Below are 23,554 nucleotides of genomic sequence, written 5' to 3'. Positions count from 1 at the left end.
TTTTCAAAAGATAAAATACTCCAAGTTTTATTTCTAAATATTCTTCAACGGTTTTGTTACAAAGGAAAAGAATAAATTTGTAAATATTTATGAGCACATAATATGTCAATTCAAAAGTTTGAAAAGTAGAAACTTATTCAACTCGAACGGAGCAGAGCGTAAACTTAAATGCGGTGAGCGGATTTTTCGGTGAAAGTGAATGTCGCATTTCAGCTCGTGAACTGTATGCTTAGTGCGAGTTTTTCAACGTTCTCGATAGCGTAAGAGTTAACTCAATTTTGTATGCAGTTAGAACAGCGCCCCTAACGGCAAACGTAGGCAAACGATTCCATTCCATCTAAATATGAGCTAACTTGTACGCTATCAAGAGCGTTCAAAAACTCGCACTAAGCACACTGAGGTCGGGCGAAGTCTGAAATGGTCATCACAGTCCCTATATCAAAATGCATGATTGCTTTTTGACTCAAATCAAAGCGGATCTGCAACATCGACATACGAGAAACTCACAACGTGCCTACCTACCATTATTATTAAGGTATTGAAAATGTTTTGAAGGCAATACAAAGAATGATTAATGAACAATGTATTCTATTTCTATTTAGACATGTGCGTAAATAGTGGGATAATTCCAAGGTTTTTGCGAACCTTTAATGATTAACATGATTATCACGTTTTTATTTTGTACATTTCTAAGTTTGGGATGGGTTACAACTCTCATAGTCACATAGTTTTCTGTGAACGAAATAAATAGCTGTGAAAGATTTTTTACTTTATGAAAATTAGGTTTCTTGTGTTATCTTTGCAAACGACCTCTTAGAGCGTAAACACAATTATTAAAATTGAATTTTACTAAAGCAAACAAAAACCTGTACTTAATACTCATTTACTCCTCATTTGTTGAGACTTACTATGTGATTTTGTGTGAGTCATTTGTACGTTTGTTTACGCTATTTTTTGCTTAAAAAGTACAAAATAAGCTTAAGTAAAATTTTTATATTCTATTTGTTTCATTTAAGTGAGTCGTGTCGTAAAAAAAAAAACTCAAATCTAGTAATCAGCAGGATTGGCAATCAGATGATTGAATAGATTAAACTGTCGCAAATCGCATTTAAAACTAGTTTTTCTTAAATTGAATCGGCGGCTTAAGACAACGTCTTTTTTGAATGATTGCAAACGCTGTATGGATAATAATGCACATGCACGCCAATATGATTATATTGATAATGCGTTTAGCGTCAATCAATCCAATTACATTCGGCGGTGACTATTAACATAATGATTGGAATATTCGATGAGTCGTGCGTGTTTCGGTTTATCTAAGACTAGCAACCGGCCCTCGCTTCGCTTCGGAAACTGTAATTTATTATTGATTTCTCTCCACTATTTAATCGATGTTATTATACATATAAACCTTCCTCTTTGATCACTCTATCTATTTAAAAAACCGCATCAAAATCCGTTGCGTAATTTTAAAGATTTAAGCATACATAGGAACAGACAGATATTGGGACAGAGAAAGCGACTTTGTTTTATACTATGTAGTGATATCCAACGGCCCTATCATAATTACGAGAAGCGACATTCACATACCGACATGAGATACTTGATGATCGAATTCCAGTTTGTAGAAGATTCACAGCCATCAAGTTAGAGTAATAACGCCAAGCAAAATTTCAGAGCGTGTCTTGCGTAAGAAGAACGCGTTGGCGGTCTGGGATAACTTTAATAAATCTAACATGAATTTTAGACGAGCTTTCTAATCAACGCCATAAAAAGAAAATATTTTACAAATGAACTGATTGGGACAAACCTACCTTCATGCTTTTAATCATTGACAGCATTTGACGCAAAAGAAATATGTTAGTGCAGACATAAATGTGACCTCTAATTAAATATTAGATGGAAAAAGAATCATGTGGAAAATGATATTATTCATTAAGGAATTACTTCAACATAAGAGAGTGACGACCTCCGCAAGTTAATTACGTAAGTAAACGTAGAACGCTGTTTATGCTAAATTACAAGGTCGATAAATTTATTAAGAAATCTGAATCATTATTTTTAAATACAAATTCTGTTGTGACCCACGGAAGTTAACAGTAAAAAGATTTAAACTTAGAATTTCACTGATGGTTGTACGCATAATAAAATTACTTCACTAGGCCATGTATACCTATAGCTTGATGTGTAGTTTAATGAAAACTGTCACAACTTCATGTATTAGATTTCAGAGAGTAATATCATTATATGCCTACACTGATAAGGGTCATATAGAAACGTTAATTACTACACCAAAGACATACCTTCACTTCGGTAACGTTACATTTAAGCTTCGTTTACACTCTAAAGGTAGTTACAGAACATCAATGTAATGAATTAAACACACAATCTGGACTGTTTTAAACATTTAGATGAATATTTTGTAATAATGTACTTACGTTACGAAAAGTGGATTAGGATAATTTCTTAACAATATTAACGTGCGTATACAAGTAAGATTATTGAAAACTTTATGGACACATTGCGATCTCTGTATAAATCATTTTATTTTACATATTAGACTTCACTTAGAAAAATTTCAAAAGGAATATTTTCCAATTCATTCATCATACCCTCAATACGAATTTTCACGTACAAATGCTTAAATCCTCACTATTATATTAAAATGGATTTTCATTTTAACTAAATACAAATAGATGATAATATTCACAAAATAACGTAGGATGAAAATCAAAATTTTATTAAATTTTCTGAAATGTAAAATTCAGTTCGGACTTCAAAGGTGAAGAAAAATCAAAGAATGTTTAAAGACACAAGAAATACGGCTTGAGGCGACGCATAACCCAATTTAAGACTTTAAAATTTACTCAATTAATTTAATTTCAGCAGTGGATTTCTTAAGAACTCTACTTTTGTTTCGGGCGTATTTAGCAAATTTGAGGTGCTAAACGATATCGTAATTAATATTCAATTAATCACTCTGAAGATTTTTATTAAATGACTGCTAACAAATCTAGTTCAATATTGAATACATCAAAGGATAGTAGGTGCTTGAATGATCATTTATTTTTAAATCAATTCGATACGCTTGTAGTGTGAAAACGTTGTGCTGGCTGTATTTAGTTGACTTAGAATAGCATCATCCTATCTCTGCGTGCGTCTCGTAAAAGGCGACTAAAGGATTCATCGGAGAATGAGTAACAGCATTCTCTCAATATTATTATTTCTTTTTTTTTTAATACTAACAATCACGCCACATTAACTGGTCCTGTGCTAAGTTCGTAAAGAACTTGTATTACAGGCAACAGATAACGGAAATAAATGTAAGATTTTTATTATACACATACATATATTTATGTACTATTTCCAATTAATGCCATCGATGACCGGCATTAATTGGTAATAGAGCGTATTTATCGGCGTATCACAATTTTGCCTATTTTCCAGCGATGTAATCATACGTTCTGGTCTATAGAGTGACACAGCCATTAAATAAAACAACTTGAAACTAAGCAATCCGCATGAGTCCTTATAATTAAAAGGTAAATAAAACTAAAATTATATCTCTGTACTTTCTCGACATCATTACTTAAGATACATAAATTCCGTAAATTTCAATCCATTGTATAAATAGTAGAACGGAATTGATTAAGGTTTGATGACGGTGCGGGACCAGAGATTAATGGCCAATAGTAAAGTTACCGGTGTATTTGTGCAACTGTACAAAGTGGCCAGAGTCAAATAAACAGCTGATTATAAATTGAAACTATTAATGATATTCATAATCATCGTGGCCTAAAGTATAAGACGTCCGGTGCATTCGTATGTAGCGATGCACCGGTGTTCGAATCCCGCAGGCGGGTATCAATTTTTCTAATGAAATACGTACTTAACAAATGTTCACGATTGACTTCCACGGTGAAGGAATAACATCGTGTAATAAAATCAAACCTGCAAAATTATAATTTGCTTAATTACTAGTGGTATAACCTCTTGTGAGTCCGCACGGATGGGTACCACCTCCCTACCTATTTCTGCCGTGAAGCAGTAAAGCGTTTCGTTTTGAAGGGTGGGGCAGCCGTTGTAACTATACGGAGACCTTAGAACGTATATCTCAAGGTGCGTGGCGCATTTACGTTGTAGATGTCTATGGGCTCCAGTAACCACTTAACACCAGGTGGGCTGTGAGCTCGTCCACCCATCTAAGCAATAAAAAAAAACTGATAAAGGAAACACATCATTGGACTCTCTTAAATGAGTGAGCTTCCGCCGGCACTTTGGAGCGCTTAACGTCCCAGCTAACAGTTAGTGGGTAGGGGTGTAGCGACAAAAGTACAACACAACCCTTGACTCGACATATACTCGTACATATGTTGGTGCGTATTAGCGTCACACGCTACATTTATATGTTAATTTTATTGTCGCTCGTCGAAAAGATAGATAAAAAGATGCAAATTATTATTAAAGCAAGAGATATGATAATGATAACGGCAAGTTTGTTAGAACCACATCGTTTTCGTATGTATAATTCGCGCGTTAGCTTTACGAAATACATCTCTGTTTGGACAAAAAAACATTGAGATTAAAACCATGAACGTGTATTTTTTAATTAATATTTTTTATTGCTTAAATGGGTAGACGAGCTCACAGCCAACCTGGTGCTAAGTAGTTACTGGAGCCCTTAGAGATCTACAACGTAAATGCGCCACCCACCTTGAGATATAACCTCTAAGGTGTCAGTATAATTACAACGGCTGCCTCGCCCTTCAAACCGAAACGCATTACTGCTTCACGGCAGAAATAGGCAGGGTGGTGGTACCTACCCGTGCGGACTCACAAGAGGTCCTACCACCAGTAATGAAATAGTGATTATACGAAATAGTCTATACTAATATTATAAAGACGAAAGATTTGTTTGTTTGTTTGTTTCGAATAGGCTCCGAAACTACTGGACCGATTTGAAAAATTATTTTTCCATTAGAAGCCGACATTGTCCCTGATGAACATAGGCTACTTTTTTTATTATTTTTTTATATCATGTGTGTTTTAATGTTTCCGAAGCGAAGCGAGGGCGGGTCGCTAGTGATTACATAAAACAATTAAGATTTTCTTTTTCAAATTATTCTTAACATACTGAAGAAGTATGTTTTGTAGAAAACCCCCCCAATGAAATGATACAAAGGACGATATAAATCTAGTTGGTAAATTGGCACAAATCCGTAGCAACAGTTACGACACAGCATGGGGTATGGAACTATATAGACAGAAGTACGTTTATTTGAGCTTTAAAGATTTCATTTCAATGAACATACATACCCTTTCGCTCTTTTTGTTTTATAGGAACAATACTCGTAAACTATTGTCATGCAACCGACGTATATAACCTTGCGACGAAACAAACCTTAGTCTTTTTTCAACATGACGGATTCGCTTAAAATGTTCAGACGCAGTGAGTTCTGTTCCTGACATTTTTATACCCTTCTGAGATATTTTTATCGTTGTTTAAGAAAAGAAATGTTTGTCCCGCGTTAACTTTTTTTTAAATTATGCTTATACTAATAAATCTTATACGTATTTTAAAAAAATATGCGTTTTAAAATGTATCAAGGTAAATACTATATTTTTCTATGTAGAATGAGGAGTATTACAATAATTGATGATTTTTAGCCGAAACACAAAATAGAAACAACAATGTAAAAATTCGTAACCGTATCTCGAATGAATCGAAAGTTTGTACCAATCAATTAATGTGAGAATCAACGAAGGCCCGCATTTAAAGTTTCTAAGCTAAAACTTCGCTCCGCTGCTTTTCCAATTGACGTGAACGGTTTATGTTCACAAAATTTTGTTTACTTTAACCGAAACATTGTAGCCAAGTTATAATAGCCGCGAAACCAGATATACTAAGCGATGTGTGTTTATCCAACCTAAAACGAACTGCGGCCTCATATTGTTCGCAATGAAAACATTACGATTTTAAAAACTGACTTTACAATCTAGAATGTCTAAAATACGTCATACCCGTAGTAAATTTGTAAGCTAAAACGATCACGACCCAACAAGTTAAACGTATTATTGTATTTAATATCATGTACTCCTAATCCTAAAACCTTTACTAAACGATTACAAACAAGATAATCCCTTAACTCTCTCGAGATCTTTCAAAGCGTATTTTGAAGAATGATGTTTACGCCATTTAAGTTCTCGACTCGAAATGGCTGTCGTCGGAAAAATTAATGGGTAAAGTAATGTCTCCTCGGCAATTTCACTGACAAATTGTACTCTGTAACCTGTGATTAAGCTGCACGTTTACATCTTCAAAATAAGTTTACGCTTCGAGCTGTTAAAACAGATTTTCTTCGATCGAACGTAAATAACAAACCCACGCTTAATAATGAAGCGTATAAAACCTGTTTCAAGTACATAATTACTTATCGATTAAGAAGTGATGTTGACGGCCGTTTAAAAACCAATAAAAATATAAGTTGAAATACTTAAAAGCTAACGGTTTTGTTTTAAACCATATTCATCTAAAACCACACACAAATTTCACTATACGTTTTTTCTCATAATTATGAATGTAAGTAATTAAATATAAGCCAAAGCATACGATAAAAAGTCATAAAACGCTTACCAAATACATACACAATTTGCATACGCCGCGCCGTGGGTTTCCCGGCTTATTCAGCGTTTGTAGTTCATAATGAGACACTGCACACAACGGACAGAGATAGTGGCGTACGCGAATATGTTCAACTGATAACTGACTCACAAAGTCGAAAGCAAAACGTAATAAACAGCACTCTAGTTATGAAATACGAATCGTTGTTGTATAATGTGTCTTGATTCGTGGAGCTATGATGTTTATCTGTTTGTCACGTACAAAATTCATTTTTATACGTAAAAGGCTTAAACCTGGCTTCGTTTAAATAAAAAAAATTGTTCGTTATAGATACTCGTATATACTACACTCATTTTTATTTTAAATTTCTATTAAAAAGAAAGTACATATTTTTTATTTAATATTGAGTATATTTGAATATGCAATTTCGAAAAGGGCACATGTCGCATATTTTGTCAAATACGTTTTTTCATATACATGTAGTTTTGAGGCTTACCTAAACCTATTTTATAATAATTCCAGTAATTTTCAATTACTAATTAACACTAAAATATATTTCGAAAATTAATATTTTAAATTTTACACTGCTTTAGAAAATAATCAGTTTTTTTTTCATTTCCTGAACATTTTATTTTGTAGTTTTATCTGCGTTACAGAAGGCAAAAAAGAAAGTTTGGCATTCTCATACAGAGTAAACCGAGAAGGACTACAATTTTCTTAAAACAAACTGTTAAGAACAGACGAAAAAGACAATTTATCCAGATAAATAGTATAGCATTTTAAGGAAGGAGCATTTCCGAATCTCTCCTCTATCCGAAATATGTAGTGTTTTGATTATTTCAATAAAGAAAACACTTTTCAACTTTAAAAATCAGTTCATTGTAAATAAAGATTTGCATAAATACAAGAGCAGAGTATATGTTTCTTATCTCCCTCGATTCTCCGGCGCCTCGTCTACAATTTAAGATAATACGATGTGAACGCTATAAATGCGGCAAAGAGGATGATACGCTCATAATATCATAAGCACAAAGGGAATTGCCATAACGCAAACGAATCACGACCTTTGTAAAACGCGCCACGTAAATGTATTTCACTAAAATGTATAGGTATAATAATATGTTACAAAGAGTTATTTCTTCTTCCATTCAAAGTAAATAGTTGATAATTTTAAATGTAGGTAATCTTATAAAATAGTAATTCATTATTCATTTTAGTTTTTCTCTGATAATACATATTTGAACTCTATACGAATTTAAAAAAGTACAAGTCAGTCGATATTACTAAACAATAATTACCTCTTACGGGAATTCCCGAAAATAATGGCAATAAAATCTAAAATTAATGCTTGTGATACGTTTGTTATATTTTGCTATCTTGGTACTACTGGAAACTACTAACTGACACTAAAATAACAGAAAAATAAATTAATAAAATGTCGGCATTTTTTTCAATTAACAGAAAATAATTTATTTTACTATACATATATTTAAATAGTTCTAAAACTCGACAAATATACTTAGAAATTGCGCGTTTGCGAAGATAAAATTTTAGCAATTAAATCCGTTGTTTCTCGAAATTCTTGTTCAGTCATTAACTCAGAATTTTTAGCATTTCCAATGAAATTTGAATTATCAAGATTCCATTTTAATAATAATTATGTTATAATATTATGTATTAAGTATAAGTATAATACCAAAATATAATTTTTTGTCTTCCTATTTGGGTTCTCTTTAAATACATTTTTATGTATTCCCGGAGTTTTCTACGGGATGGATTTCTTGAAAAGTTAGCTTATTAGAATATTACTGAAGTGATATTTTTTTCAAATCATATAACTTAGGTAATGTATACGATAAAGGTATTATGTGTTATTTACAATAGAATAAAGACGGCGCATAGTAAATGATGTTATTTTAAATTATCCATAACCGTGTTATGATTTCACAACGGGAAACGAATGAGGAGAGCCGAAAGTTAGGCTTATTGAAGTAAATAGGCATTGGAATTGGAATAGGCCAAGTCTAGCAGTGGACAACTGTGGGTTGATGATTATGATAAATGATTTTACACACAAATTTTACCCACACAATTTTACACAAGACCACTATTGACGGCCCTGGGCACTGACAATGGGTAGACATCGCTTACAATAATAGTTTCCAAAGTTTAATAAATAAAGAACAGTATAAATTAATTTTGTAGCTTACGCTTGACTTGTATGACGCTTAAGATGTTGTCTTCTCCGTTTGCTTAACAAATATTTTAGTTTAGTGGCTATATATAAGATAATGAATAAATAGGTTTTACCCAAAGGCACGCTTATTGACACCCCTTAAAATCTCTTCTCAGAATCTTCTAAGGTGTTAAATGGTCACGAAACCAATGAAGATCGTTGTCGTCGCCCACTTCAAAATCGCAACCTCAATTGTATTCTACAACGACTGGCCCACCCTTCGAACCGGAACACATGATTGCTTTGCAGCAGATACAGGCAGGTTGTCTATACATAGCCTACGGACTTTCTTATCCTTAAAATATTTTCGATTTTAGGGCTTTACCAACAACTGGCTGATACTTGAAACTTTGGGATTTTGCATCATTCCTATAAAGTGTATTCCTAACCAATTCTGCCATAGTAATTAGCGATAAGAGACTATAAATATCTTGGCTGGGGTAACCATTAGGTTAGATGTTCATACTTGATTCATTTATAAAGTATGTGATACACAATTTCCACCTCCTTCCCTACAGAATCGACAGTTTACGTCGTCAGTTAAGTCCATCTTGTATAGGTGCTTCCTTAATTAGCTCCTGCAAAGCCTTCTGGATTTGATTTTGTTAAAGTGATTTGCAAAATAGCATTTCCGAATATGACCTGTATCGCACACTACTTTATACCGCTTTTCAATTTGTGATTAGAAAGCTAAACGTATTTATGAAAATTATCCATTGTCTTCATAACTCCTTCTCCCAGATTCCTTGTTAATTTGTTGTAAACAAAGTCAACACTTTTATAAACATATTTACAGTTGTTATGTGTATCTGTCACTAGATTTCTTTTTATGCAACCACATCATATTAATTAATTTTAGCGACACCACTTTGTCCACTTTGCCAACTTCGATGCGAACGAAGTTGAGACTAACGACTCCTATCAGAATAAACTCCTTTCATTCAATTTTAAGTTACTTTTATGACGGTATTGGCTGACGGTTTTGCCAAATGCTCTAATAGATATAGAATGTCCGTTATTTAAGCAAAGCCGTTTTCCTGAAACGTTTGAAATAAAAATTGTGACCAGCAACTATTGAGACAGATATTTACTTATGAATGTTATCTTCTTCTCAGTCGTATGCACTCTTGGCAGAGTGGTCGTGGTCATCACTTCGGTTGGTGGTGCGCTTCACCAGACGTCGCCATTCCTCGCGTACCGCGGCCCTTCTTGTGCACTCGTTAACGGGACCGTTTAGAGCTGCCTTTATTTGGTCGGTCCATCGTAACGGTGATCTGCCGCGCGGTCTTGTACCCTCTATCATGCCCTGCACCACAAGGCGCTCAACTGGATGTTATAGGACATTGCTTTTCAAATAAATCAATAATCCGTAGGTAGTTATGATGACGTTTTCGTTTAAATACAAATGTCTATTCATTACCTTTATTCAAAGTACGTATAGAAATACCAACAGATTTAATCTTCGGATACATTCGGACAAACGGTGACCTAGATTGTGTTTCGCGTTCGTTAGCAGTAAACATTAAATTCAACAAGTGGCAAAGCGGAACTAGCGCTTTGGGAAATTCTCAGCCATTTACAAATGTCTAGCGTGCAATATCTAGTTGTATAAAGACTACTGGAAACGGAAATTGTGCTAACAAACTGAAACCGAACTATGGACACGCGCCAAAACGATGAACGAGTAAGTAGATTTTAGGCAAATTGGATGGTCGCAAAGTAAGCATCTATTTTACAAGAAATGTTTTCTCAGATGCTTACAACTCCGATAGAATAAACACGATTATTTTCAACGTGCCTACTTACAATGTTTTGTTATTTAAAATCGAAAACCTTTTTTTTTGTAAATTTTTGTCTCAACATTTTTTTACCGTCACTTATAACATTATGTAACTCGTTTAAAGAAGCATTTTCCATTTAGTTAATTTGAATGATGATGACATTATATGAAAAGTTGGTTATAAAACTTCTAATAACATGCGAGTGTTTTTGCTTTGCTAATATTTGTTTTTTTTTACGCTGTATAGTAATAAAAATACAGGATTCTCTGCACAATCTCTTTATACAATACAATTTCTTTTTCCACCCTTTCGGATCTATTAATGCAAAAAATTTAACATTTAAGGTTATATATCATTTTAATACATATACATGAAGTTATGTGGATAAACTAACGATGATTCCTATCGTTTAATAATAGAAAATTTTAACAAAAAATAAATACGGCTTGTTCAAAATAAAATGAGAAGTAAGTTAAAAATGAAATATTAAGGATAACTCAAAAACTACTGGTCAGATCTTGATAAAATAGGATCACATGAACGCGGTAGCTTTCAAAAAAACAGAAATTATAAAAAAAGAATCATTAAAATCGGAAAACCCAGAAAATAGTTCTGAGGTAACGACACACCTAAAAATACAGTTCAACAAGATAACATCCTTTTTTAAGTCGATTAAGAATGCAAAGAAATTCATCATTACAATAATTTAAAGTATTGTTGTTATAAACTGTTCAAAACATTTGTTGGGCCGTGCCAAAATAAAGTACGCTCACAAATGCCCAGAACAGATCCACCTACCTTCCTTGTGTCAATTGCGAGTCATTTATTGTTAGAAATGTAATGGCCGGACAAATTAAAATCTCTTGTTTAATCCAATATTCATAAGGTATTTGAAAGAAATATTCACAAAGCAACTCTATGCTGGGTCAGCATTCAAACTTTTTCGTTTTCGTTTGATCTTAACGAATTAAAATGTAACTTTTAATGAAAATACTTTTCCCTCTCAGCTCTTTTGGTTTCAACATAAGACGCATCTAGCTGTAGTTAAAGGTATTGTGTGTCGTCATTAATCAAGCATATGTTTTCTAAGTAAGATCGCTACAACATGGCGATGTTGCGATTTATTTAATTAAACTTTTACGATCAAGTTTATTTTGAAGTTGTCGTGGCCTAACGGATAAAACGCCCGGTGCAGTCGTATCAAGCGATACATCGGTGTTCTAATATCGCATGAAAGTACCAATATTATTACTGATATACATACTTAAGAAATGTTCACGATTGAGTTCCGCAGTGAAATAATAATCTGGTGTAATAAAAATCAAACTCGCAAAATTATTATATAATTTCCGTAATTACTGGTGGCAGGACGTCTTGTGAGTCCGCACGCGTAGGTACCAACACTCTGCCTATTTTTGCCGAGAAGTAGTAATGCGTTTCGGTTTTAAGGGTGTGCAATCGTTGTACTGTAAAAACTTTCTCAACCTAAGTCCAACCAGTCCTAAGACTTGGTCTTGAGGTGACTGGCGACATTTACGTTGTAGATGTCTATAGGCTCCGGTAACCGGTTAAAACCGGGTGGGTCGTGAGGTATATAAAACTAAGAATGATGAGCGTTTCATACTCATCATATATGTTTAGTTTAGGATTTTATGAATGAAAATTCGATTAGGGAATGCCATTCGAAAACTAGAATGGATCGAGAGAAGTGATTCATTGTTATTGAGTAAACAGCTATAAATCAAAACAGACGTGGCTTTAAACTATTGGCATTCACATTGATCTTACATTTATTCCACGTTTGGTATAAAACAACCTAATATAAAACAATCATTTGATGATCACAAGAAAATAAACAACATTATAAAACATGAATAAAATACAGCTTAAGATGGTTAAAATACAAGACAAGACAAAAAATTGTCTCATAAAATAGATAATTAGATTCTGCTTTATTTTAGACAATAGAAACGAACACCGAGAAACAAAAAAGGCGTGTGAAAAAGGCGTAAATAAACGGAAGGGTACCGATTCATTCAATGAAATTAATTCGTTATTAAAAGCCTCCATCGTGCTACTACCATTTTTAGAAAAGAACCTTTATTATTTGTCGAAATACAAATCCTCATTTTAATTTGTAAAGGAGATTTTAAAGCTTATTATAGATAACATAAAATAACTTCTATTACTCTTGAACTAACTCCTTGAAGAGGAAATTAAGAAAGTTTTTCATTAGGTTTAGTTTGGCTTTTGTTTTACAATTCGCCAACTGTGCGAGCTCTCTCAACACCTGTGTAACTCAGAGTTTCCAATTTCAATTAATTTCTTCCCGTTTTCGTGTATGAGACAGATTGCATTTGAGATAATTGCGAACCGGTACTTAACTTCGTTCAGGTAATTTTACTCATCCAAGACGTCCCTGCGGGCAAACACCCCCGATAAAAACGCAAACTGACGACTGATGAAAGTAATATTATCTTTCTATTTTTAAAATTCGTTGACAGTAAAAAAAAATTGGCTTTAATTAACATAATAAATTCACGGAGGAACAAAATATGCCGTAAAATTAATGTGTTCGCCACCTCAAGGAAATTAAGTTTTCTCGATCATTCATTCACCAGAATTATTCAAGGAAAATACAATGTTAGATTATCTAAGTAAAGTTCCTATGATTGTTATGTATTTAAACCGTTATTATTTACTTTCCTCTTGTATCACTATTTGTTACACATTAAACTTTTGACAATAATCTTAATTTTCTTATGATTTTACACAAAGAATTTGTCTTTTTGCATAACGTTTATTCTAAGTTATATCGTAATTAATATGTGCAACCTACTACAATTCAAGCAATGTTCATTAATACATGCAATCATTCATTAAGTTTCTTTTTATCGTCATTATTTTTGAGGTATGAATAATCTATATATTAATACGTGAAGGAAAAACTTTGTATCTCTTTTTACGAAAATTGCGCGGACAGAGGAGTATGAAATTTCCCACACTTATAGAGAATATAGAGAAGGAGGGCAGAATTAAGTCTAAATTAAGTCTAAAAAATACATTCAATAAAAATAAAAACATTACACACACTACCATATATTTGACGCACATACGCATGTATACTATTTATTTATTGTCAAATTTTTGTTCTTGACGTCTGTGATCAAATTGAGAATAGATTAAATATTGTTTGTCTTTATTAATATGTTTCTATAGTGTGGTCTTGGCGAAATTTGTGATTATAGAAGTATAATAAGTATTTGAAAATAGAATCATAATAGTGTACAAATTTACAATTTCAATTAATTATAGTCGGATTTCGACTACTGTGGGTCTACTAGTAACTATAATAGTTCCTGTACGAATGTCAAATTCTTTTTAATATGTATCATGAATGAACAGGAATATAAGAGGCAGTGATGACAGATTTATGTACGTTATATCGAGACGCAACAGCTGCGTTTATGCATCGCGCTCTCTTTACGAGCGAATTTCATTTACGTTGCTATTTTATTTACACCAGTATATGAAAATCGGAAACGCATTCAGAAATATACTTTTTCGAGAATCGAATTTAAGATCGACTCTCAATAACGATTTATCCTTAATTTAGTTACAATTTTGTTACATATTCTTCTCAATTTGCGGCAAATTTTCAAGAACAACACTTGCTATTGCTATTAAAACTCTTTTAAAACGCCATTAACATTAACTGTGAATATTCATCGCTTAACTTGTGGTAATATTTTATTTATAATTACAGCCTCTGCTTAATTTTGTGTATTAAATTTTGTAAGCCAGGATTGTTAACACCTCCCTATTAATTAATGTTGTGAAAGAATCGGAGTCAGAACAAAATTTAGGATAACAACAATTCCAATGTATCTCAGATCTAATTTCTCATGTCGGAAAACGATATTGAATGTTGAAACATGACGTGTCTCTGGGTTCCAGTAATCCTTTTACACTATTCTTGCTGGTGACCAGGCGTATTGTATGCCCTCACTGGTATAATCGTCCTTTTGCGAACGCATTTCGATTAGATGGATTGGAAAATCTTTTTTCAAACAATTAAAACTTTGGTCTCATGTTTTAAGGTTGGAAATCACTTTTACGATGCGACCTCTATCGATTGATTCTGCATTTCGACCGACTGGGATCGACTACAAGAAAAATAAAACAATGTAAAAAAAACGGTCGGCACCTGTTTATTTTCAAACGAGAAACGCATGAGAAACGCCAGATACTAACGGGCCACGGCTACGATGAAAATTTTATAGGAAATACTAGATAGGAGGTCAGCTATATAAGATTTCTAGGGAATATCTAGTGTAGAAAAAAAAACTAACTTATTGTAAGTGTGTAAGGATGTGGTAAATGAGTGAAGAGGCATGTAGCGCTGTCAACGATGAGGGAATATAAAAATAACAAAACTTCATTCAACCACATAATGCCTCATTATAACTTTGGGGAAGCTTAACTAACTCCTTAACTAACTTAAGCTGACTCCAGATCAGAAGGTTGCGTGTTCAAATCACGTCGGGGTCACCAGTTTGGGGAAGCTTAACGACAAAGGGAAGATCTTCCACCGAGCGGGTGATATTGCTCGGTAGACCGACGGTCCGAATGTTGTTGTTCGGAACTTGTATATAAACGCTTTATCTTGAAAATGTCGTAAGCGAGATTCAGGCATCGGTCGATTATCTTTCGTTGTATGATGGTTACCCGCCATATAACAAAAAAAAAGTCCAAAAATAAAAAATAAATGTTAGGGGTGGACAACACTTATCACTTAGGGGTATGAAAAATAGATAGTGCCGATTCTCAGACCTACTAAACATGCATATAAAATTTCATAAAAATCGGTCAAACCGTTTCAAAGCAGTATGGTAACTAACATCGTGACACGAGAGTTTTATATATATATAAGATCTATCTTAATCTTCAGATTGTATTTTGACATCGAGAAGCTTAAAACGAACGAAGAAATGAATGAAAATTAATTTAATAATATTAAATTTCTTTGACTTCACGCATCAAGTCTTCTAAAGTAAATCAGAAACCTGAATTGGCGACAGTAGTACCTAATTCATTACGTCTGCTTACAACAAACACTACAGTCGACTGGAACCGCAAATAAAATTTATTTCTTATCAGGCAAATAAAAATACCTTATTATTTTCAGTTTTGTACAATTTTAAAATTAATGAAACTTCAGTACACTGAAATGGCCTCATAGCGACTGACTTTTCAATGGATCAAATATTTCACTTTCAAATTTGCTAAATGAAAAACTTGTCATGAATATACATACGAACCTCGAACCGAAATAACGAAATTGACACAGTTCCTGAAAAGTATTTAAAAAGTGGGTGCTTCTAAAACTCGGAACTGTGGTTAGGTTAACCAGGTTTCACTCGGTAATACAAATCTAATGGGAGTCGTGAAAGTTGAAAAGTTTTGTTGTAACGAACAAACATCCGCTCGATAACTGAAATATTAATAAAATATACATGAATCGTGATTTTAATATTCGATAATAATCCAGAGATTGATTTAATGTTTACGTTTGGATGTTTTGAAAATTTTATTATTGAATTTTATCATTACTGATCGTGAAAAGTTAGTATTCTAAGAAAAGTCTTTGAGGCTCTTCGAAAATTCCAAGTTTTTATATGCATTATCTGAAGAATATAATGATTTGTAGATAACAGATAATGTAGATTATTGAAAGCTATAAATTCCTGTAATGTAGCAGTAATGTTAAACTATTCAATAGTAATTTACTAGGAACATAATTAAAACTGATTTTACGACTCATTTAAATAATTTCAAATTGTTTTTTTGCGTTAGAATATTGTCAAACTAACGTTTATTACTAGCTAGAATTGACCTAAGTAAAAACACCAACATCAAGATCCATAAAAGCTAGTAAAAATATGTATATGAATATTAAAATCAACCCGTTCAGTTGCCATGCGTTTTTCTCAATACTGTTTTTGATTCTAACTGACATTCATCAAGCAAAAAAGTAAATTTAGTTTGAAATAAATTAATGAGAATTTTTCATTTTCGTATTACATAACTTGTTACGAAGCCCTAATCGCAGCGGCTTTTCGGTCAGCGCGATACAAAGACTCCGTAAACAAAAACACCTTTTCTTAATTAAAACTGGTTGGCCAGACAATCTCTTGTTGAGGATTACATCTCCATTATAGTTCTGTTTTGTCTATTAGATTGTAATATAGATAACCAACTTTACAGCCTTTGAATACTAACTGATAACAAATAGGGGAGGACAAGGATTCGCGCAGTAATTATTCAAATCTGGCTGTAGTCCAGCTATTGTTTGAAGAAGTCCCACTTCGCGAACGATTGTTTCGACGCACTACATTTCTGAAGTTTGACCAACTTCTTCAGTTTCGTTACTATAAAACATTTACATTGTTAATATAATTCTTATGACTATTTATTTCAACGTATTTTCCGTCTTAAATATATCACCATAAGTAATTTAAGATCATTGTTATGTCATGATATTTTTATTTTTTCTAGTTTAAAACTATTCGTATTCAATTAAAATAATTTTAAATTAATAATAAAACGTTTGCATAATATCATCTCTATAAAGATCCAACAAAGAGGTCCGGATGTAATTTTGAATTTTGTACATGAATTTTGGAATACTGGCAAACATAATGAAATAATTTCAAAACGTAGATAAAGCTATGTAATGTACGTTCAGTACATTCCAGTACGAAATGCAAATATTTTAATTTGTAATCGGATAAGGTTCTTAAATGGATTATCTGATCTCCTGATTTTATAACGAATCCTTTGATCCCTTTCCTGTATCCTGTATTTATGCACCACAGTGTCTAATTACGTATTTAATTCTAGAGTATTAATTTAGTCACTGAACTATAGTTTCAAAGATCAGATTCATTTTGATCACGCTGCAAACCCTTCACGTAAACAAACTCATTTAAGTTTTTCTTTCTTTTTGAAGTTTCTGTTGAGTTACTTAATTACATTTGACAGATGAATAAAATATTATTATGGTGTTAAAAAAATCAGTTTGACTTGCAAACAGGCAATTCATTACTTTCTTATTAGTGACGTGACATGTAATTTAAACTGTATTGACCTTATGTTTTCGATTTTTATAATACTCGTAAAAACTATATGTCCGTCCGGAAGAGTCTTAAATATGGACTCAATTATAACGATTACGTTCCGTCGATCCTTCATAATCTGATGCTAAATCGATGTTTAAGCTGAAGTTCATTACAACACTACTTACCTACATTTGCCGGTGTTAGGCATCCAAAATCTTTGAAAAAATGTAACTATATTTCTAATTTGACAGTGGTGCACACGTTAATTTTGGAAATCGTTACAGTGATATGAATAACAAGCGAACCGAGAGCACAAGATCCAAACTAAGCTAAATAATTCAATGCTCTTGTACAACAGACTTTTGGGTGCAACATTCACACTGAAAAACACAGGGTAATTTGGCAACGAGCAACGAGGTCAGTCAGTTACTTTGAATAACGTGTGATCGGAAAAATTATTCTTATCCAAAATTAATAACAACAAATATTAAAAAACTTTGAAAAACTATATCCAAGAATAATTATCAAAAAAGACCGACACAACTAACTATTCAGGCCGCAACCTTTCACCAAATGTTTTTATTACGAACGTAACAAGGAAAGCTATTTTAAAATTTTGTAAAATATTTCGTGACATTCATCCGAAAGTAATTTATATACGAAGTACGCGTAATTTTTTTTTGTTATTACATTTCGAAGTTATTATTGGAAATAATTTATGTAAAGCCGAATTTATTGTTTAAAAAGCCTTTCGTAGGAAAATCCGGGCCTGATTACGACACGGCAACGCTATTCTTCCTGTGACTGAATGAGAATTTCTGTGCTCCTAACAATGAAGATAATGGATAGAGATATGCTATTGTAATTAGAATAAATATTTATAATAACTACGAAGTAATCAATAATACAACAATATAAGATTCTATAATCGAAGTGAATTCGTTGAAATTTAATTGAAAGGATATTGAAAAATCTGAATTTTTATAAGTGCTATTTAAAGTATATATTTTGGTAATTGGTTATATATTAATTAAATCTTTAGTAGTGGGAGGGCGTATTATAGCACTGTATCTTGCCTAAAACTACCACGATGCATTCTATGCCATTTGAAGAGTTAATATTATAAGATTAATATAATACAGACCAGTGACAAGATAGATTTCGATATTCTCGGAGTGGTGACTCTCTCTTCCATACCAACTTTTTTATTGCTGATATAATGAAAGAACTCACGATTTACCTGATGTGAAATGAATGCTTTCCGATAAAAATCGCAGGACGGCGGTACCTATCCATGCGGATTTGCAATTAGCCCCACAACGAAGGATTACGAAAAACGTATCAGATGCAGATGACAGCACGGGGGATGCGCGATATATCGGCCATCAGAGTCTCTCTCGGAGCGCGGTGCAAGAGAGACGATCAAAACTTGTGTCTGAAGTGGAGAACTCTCTGGGGCGAGTCTCCGAATGGGGTGAATTGAACTTGGTTCAATTCAACCCGATAAAGACACAAGTTTGCGCGTTCACTGCGAAGAAGGACCCCTTTGTCATGGCGCCGCAATTCCAAGGAGTATCCCTGCAACCTTCCGAGAGTATTGGGATACTTGGGGTCGACATTTCGAGCGATGTCCAGTTTCGGAGTCATTTGGAAGGCAAAGCCAAGTTGGCGTCCAAAATGCTGGGAGTCCTCAACAGAGCGAAGCGGTACTTCACGCCTGGACAAAGGCTTTTGCTTTATAAAGCACAAGTCCGGCCTCGCGTGGAGTACTGCTCCCATCTCTGGGCCGGGGCTCCCAAATACCAGCTTCTTCCATTTGACTCCATACAGAGGAGGGCCGTTCGGATTGTCGATAATCCCATTCTCACGGATCGTTTGGAGCCTCTGGGTCTGCGGAGGGACTTCGGTTCCCTCTGTATTTTGTACCGTATGTTCCATGGGGAGTGCTCTGAGGAATTGTTCGAGATGATACCGGCATCTCGTTTTTACCATCGCACCGCCCGCCACCGGAGTAGAGTTCATCCATACTACCTGGAGCCTCTGCGGTCATCCACAGTGCGTTTCCAGAGATCTTTTTTGCCACGTACCATCCGGCTATGGAATGAGCTCCCCTCCACGGTGTTTCCTGAGCGCTATGACATGTCCTTCTTCAAACGAGGCTTGTGGAGAGTATTAAGCAGTAGGCAGCGGCTTGGCTCTGCCCCTGGCATTGCTGAAGTCCATGGGCGACGGTAACCACTCACCATCAGGTGGGCCGTATGCTCGTCTGCCTACAAGGGCAATAAAAAAAAAAAAAAAAAAAAAAAACGTAAAAATTTTGCACGATATTTATAAACGCCTGTTAAGTATGTGTTTCTCTAGAAAAATTGATCTCTGCCCTCCGGAATTGAACACTGGCATAGTCCCATCACTTGATACGAATACATCAGGCGTCTTATTCTTTAGGCCGTGACAACTTGGATGTGGCTGATTTGGAAAAAATCGAAAACCGTTTGGATTTTAGGAAAATTAGTCGATATGGTTGGTCTATTGGTCTGCTAATCGCTATTGAAAGCTTTATTTTATCGTTATTCAAGTTTTCGGCCGATTTTTCAGCCAACCTGACCACAATAAAACGGGGTCCACGTTATATCCCATATTATATATGTAGATATCTTTGTGAAAGTTATTTAGTACTGGAGATCTGTATGGCATATAGTACTGATTTCGTATGCATTTCAAAAAACGGTAGCACAGGAGATAATTCCAACTTGGAGCCGTTAAAGTTATAATTTCCTTTGATCTTAATCGAAGTTCCTTTAATAATAAATAAATAAGATATTTCATTTGCGAGAAATGCCCATATTTAACAAAACGTATACCTTGAATTGAGAATTTTGTCCTTAATTTTTGAATTCGGTAGGGCACTTATTGTAAGTATACTATTTATCACCAAGATCATAAAATTTCAAATAAATTTCAAATTTAAAACAAAATAAAAAATACATAATTATACTACTCACGTTCAAGTGTAGCGGAGTTTTTAATGCGTTGCTGAAACTTTGGAAGTAGTCAAAAGTTCGCGGAGTCGCCTTTTTATTATTGAAACACTCGCAAGAACTCGTTTTCAACTCACTGCAACCTTTAAAACAGAATACGTAATTCCGATAGTGATGAGTATTTTATGTGTTTTATCGGTGAGTTCTGTTGTTAGATCGTTTGGGTGCGCCTAAGTTGTGTGTGGTGAAGGGATCGGGCGCTGTGCTTATATCTCTCTGAAAGCGGAGTTGACGCGCATGCGCCACTACCATTCATGTCACATTTTGAATGACTCCCGTCAAAAACATCATCGTCATTTGTTTCCAATCAAGTGGATGTTCCTCTAATAATTACTCTTTCTTTTTTCAGCCAGCTTTGATACATGGTGTAGCAATTATTTTTAAAGGCTTATATTTTTTTAATTGCAATTTTTACCACCGGTTTCGTTTTTAATGCTCTTAAATTAATTGTGGTAAATAATAAATCCATTCAGGCACTTTACTAATAGGCTTCAATTATGTTCATATTTGTGAAAGATGATTATTTAAAAAATATTCTGGAACTGCATTGGTATTTTTGGAAACTTTTACGAGTTTGATTAGAACATTGTGCAAATATGATTTAGAAGTACATATATATATAACTATATATATATATATATATATATAACTATATATATATAACTATGAATGGCCTACAATTTGACAACTTTTACGTTGAAACTGTAACAATATCGGTAAATATAAATGCGCGTATCTTCTGTGTGTTTTTTGTCATATAAACGGCTGGGCCGATTTTGATTTTTTTGTTTGTGTTTGAGTGCATTCTTAGACACTTTATATTTATAATTAAACCCAGTAGATGGTACTGCAGGCAGCTTCTACGTGATAAAATGTTTACAGGACAACGATAGGTCATATCTAATCAAGTAGCACTGCACTCTAACAGTATACGTTTGAGACGACACTGTTATTTTATTTTATTGGTTAAAATTTATTTATAATAGATTAATTTGATAATGTATTTAATCTATACTAATATATAAATCTACAGTGGTTTTGATGTTATGGATGTTCCGTTATAACTACTGAACCATGCATCCGATTGACTTGAAACTTGGTATCCATGTAGAAAATACATAGGTATACTTAATGTATAGGCTAATATTTATATGAGTGTTGGACTCCCTAATAATAATGACAATAAGTAATAACGTTAATTTTAAATGCCCAGCGAACCGGGCGAGTACGGCTAGTAATATAATAATAATAATTATATAAGCACTCTGCCTAAAATTCTGAACGTCAATATTTATAGTTTTAAAGAAAACTGATCTAAGATTCAGAGTGAGAAAGTTTAAATCTTCTACTTCTTTTTACTTTCTAAATAGGATTTATAGAGTGCTTATGGTTCAAGGGTAATGCGGAAACTGTCATAGTAAAACTCGTGCAGATACGAACTAATCGACTGTAGATCCCCAGAGTATTAGACGTGGATAGAACGAGACCATTTCTATGATAATGTCTTTCACGGACAAAGCTCCTACGAAGCGCTTTCTGCTGAAATGTGTGATTAAAGTAACACGAACGAAAGGCTTCAGTAATTCGAATTGCATTCATAAAACGTTACAAGAATGATTTTGTTTTATCTCGCTCTTACAAACATAAGCTTCTATTAAAACGAAAGAGAAAGCTTAGTTCAGCCAAATTATAAATACTGGTATTCAACTTTATTACCTGTTGTAGAGCGTTCGCTCTTTGAAATTGACAGCATTCGTAAAGCTAAACTTAATTGTACGGGTTTTATTGGATTAAATACAACTTTATTGAACTTTATATGTTTTTCTTTTAGGGTTCCTTTGCCTAATGGAAAAGATGGTGAAAACCTCATGATTTCGTCGAATCCTTATGTCTGAAACATTTTATTCAAACACTTTTAGCCGTAAATAGATAAATTTTGCAATATTTTTGCAGATGTAAAAACGTGAATAAAAACTATTAAAGACCAAAATACCCATTTAAAAAAATGTATTTAGTGTATATGACAATTAAGGTAGACTTCACTATCACAATTTACTTTTTGCTCTCTTGAGTCTCTTTTCTTATCACTTTTTTAAAGTTCTTTCGGCTAAGTCTTCCCAGAATATTCTCGATAAAACTAGAACATTGGAACACACTCGTTATAGGTGTAAAATTCGAGAATATTCTGTTTTTTTTATATCCTTTTTTACTGATACCGGCGTAACAATATAGTTCTACGAATATATGAACAATTAAGATTAATAAAATTTAAATTTAAATTACTAATACGTTAAATTTCAAATTATCATGTATGAATTTAAAATGTAGGTATATTGAAATCAAAGACTTTTGGTATTCAAATTACAATGCATTATAAAAACTAATATATAATATTTTATACTCGTATAGGCCTCCTGATCTATTTGTTTGTTAGTGTATTGCCTGCGTTCAGAGATCAGTGGAAACTTTATACGTTCGTCGTTGGCACCGTTGGGAATATTTCTCTCATAGTATCGGTAAGGCACGAATTGTGGCTAGCGAGCCGTTTCAACAAATAGACACATTTCATCGTTAAAACATTTTGTACGGTTTTTAATCTCGCGTTTATTTATTACAAATTATTTTTCCGACATTTCTATCGAACATCACGGATCCTCTAATTGAGATGAAAACTCATACATACTATCAGACCTCGAGATACCATTAGTTCTTTCTGTGAGTAAAGAAACATGAATAAATAAATTAAATAATAATGA

At 33.5% G+C, this 23,554-nt stretch overlaps 1 protein-coding gene across 11 annotated transcripts in view; it reads right to left on the bottom strand.

Annotated features, from left to right (window-relative positions):
- The window catches only part of CRF-DH (corticotropin-releasing factor-like diuretic hormone), a 47,561-nt gene extending 26,580 nt beyond the window's left edge, over positions 1 to 20,981 (bottom strand). Inside the window, exon 1 of one of the 11 annotated variants that reach the window (XR_009974915.1) lies at positions 6,646 to 6,840. Coding sequence is in view for 3 of the 11 variants with exons in the window: in XM_012692257.3 (XP_012547711.1) it covers positions 6,635 to 6,656 (22 nt within the window). In the remaining 8 variants the exon portion in view is untranslated. 11 annotated transcript variants of the gene reach the window in all.
- Between the last annotated feature and the right edge of the window lie 2,573 nt (positions 20,982 to 23,554).

Source organism: Bombyx mori, chromosome 15, assembly GCF_030269925.1.
Source record: "Bombyx mori chromosome 15, ASM3026992v2".
NCBI lineage: Eukaryota > Metazoa > Arthropoda > Insecta > Lepidoptera > Bombycidae > Bombyx > Bombyx mori.
The sequence above is the reverse complement of the archived record's forward strand: the minus strand, read 5'-3'. Positions and strand labels throughout refer to the sequence as shown.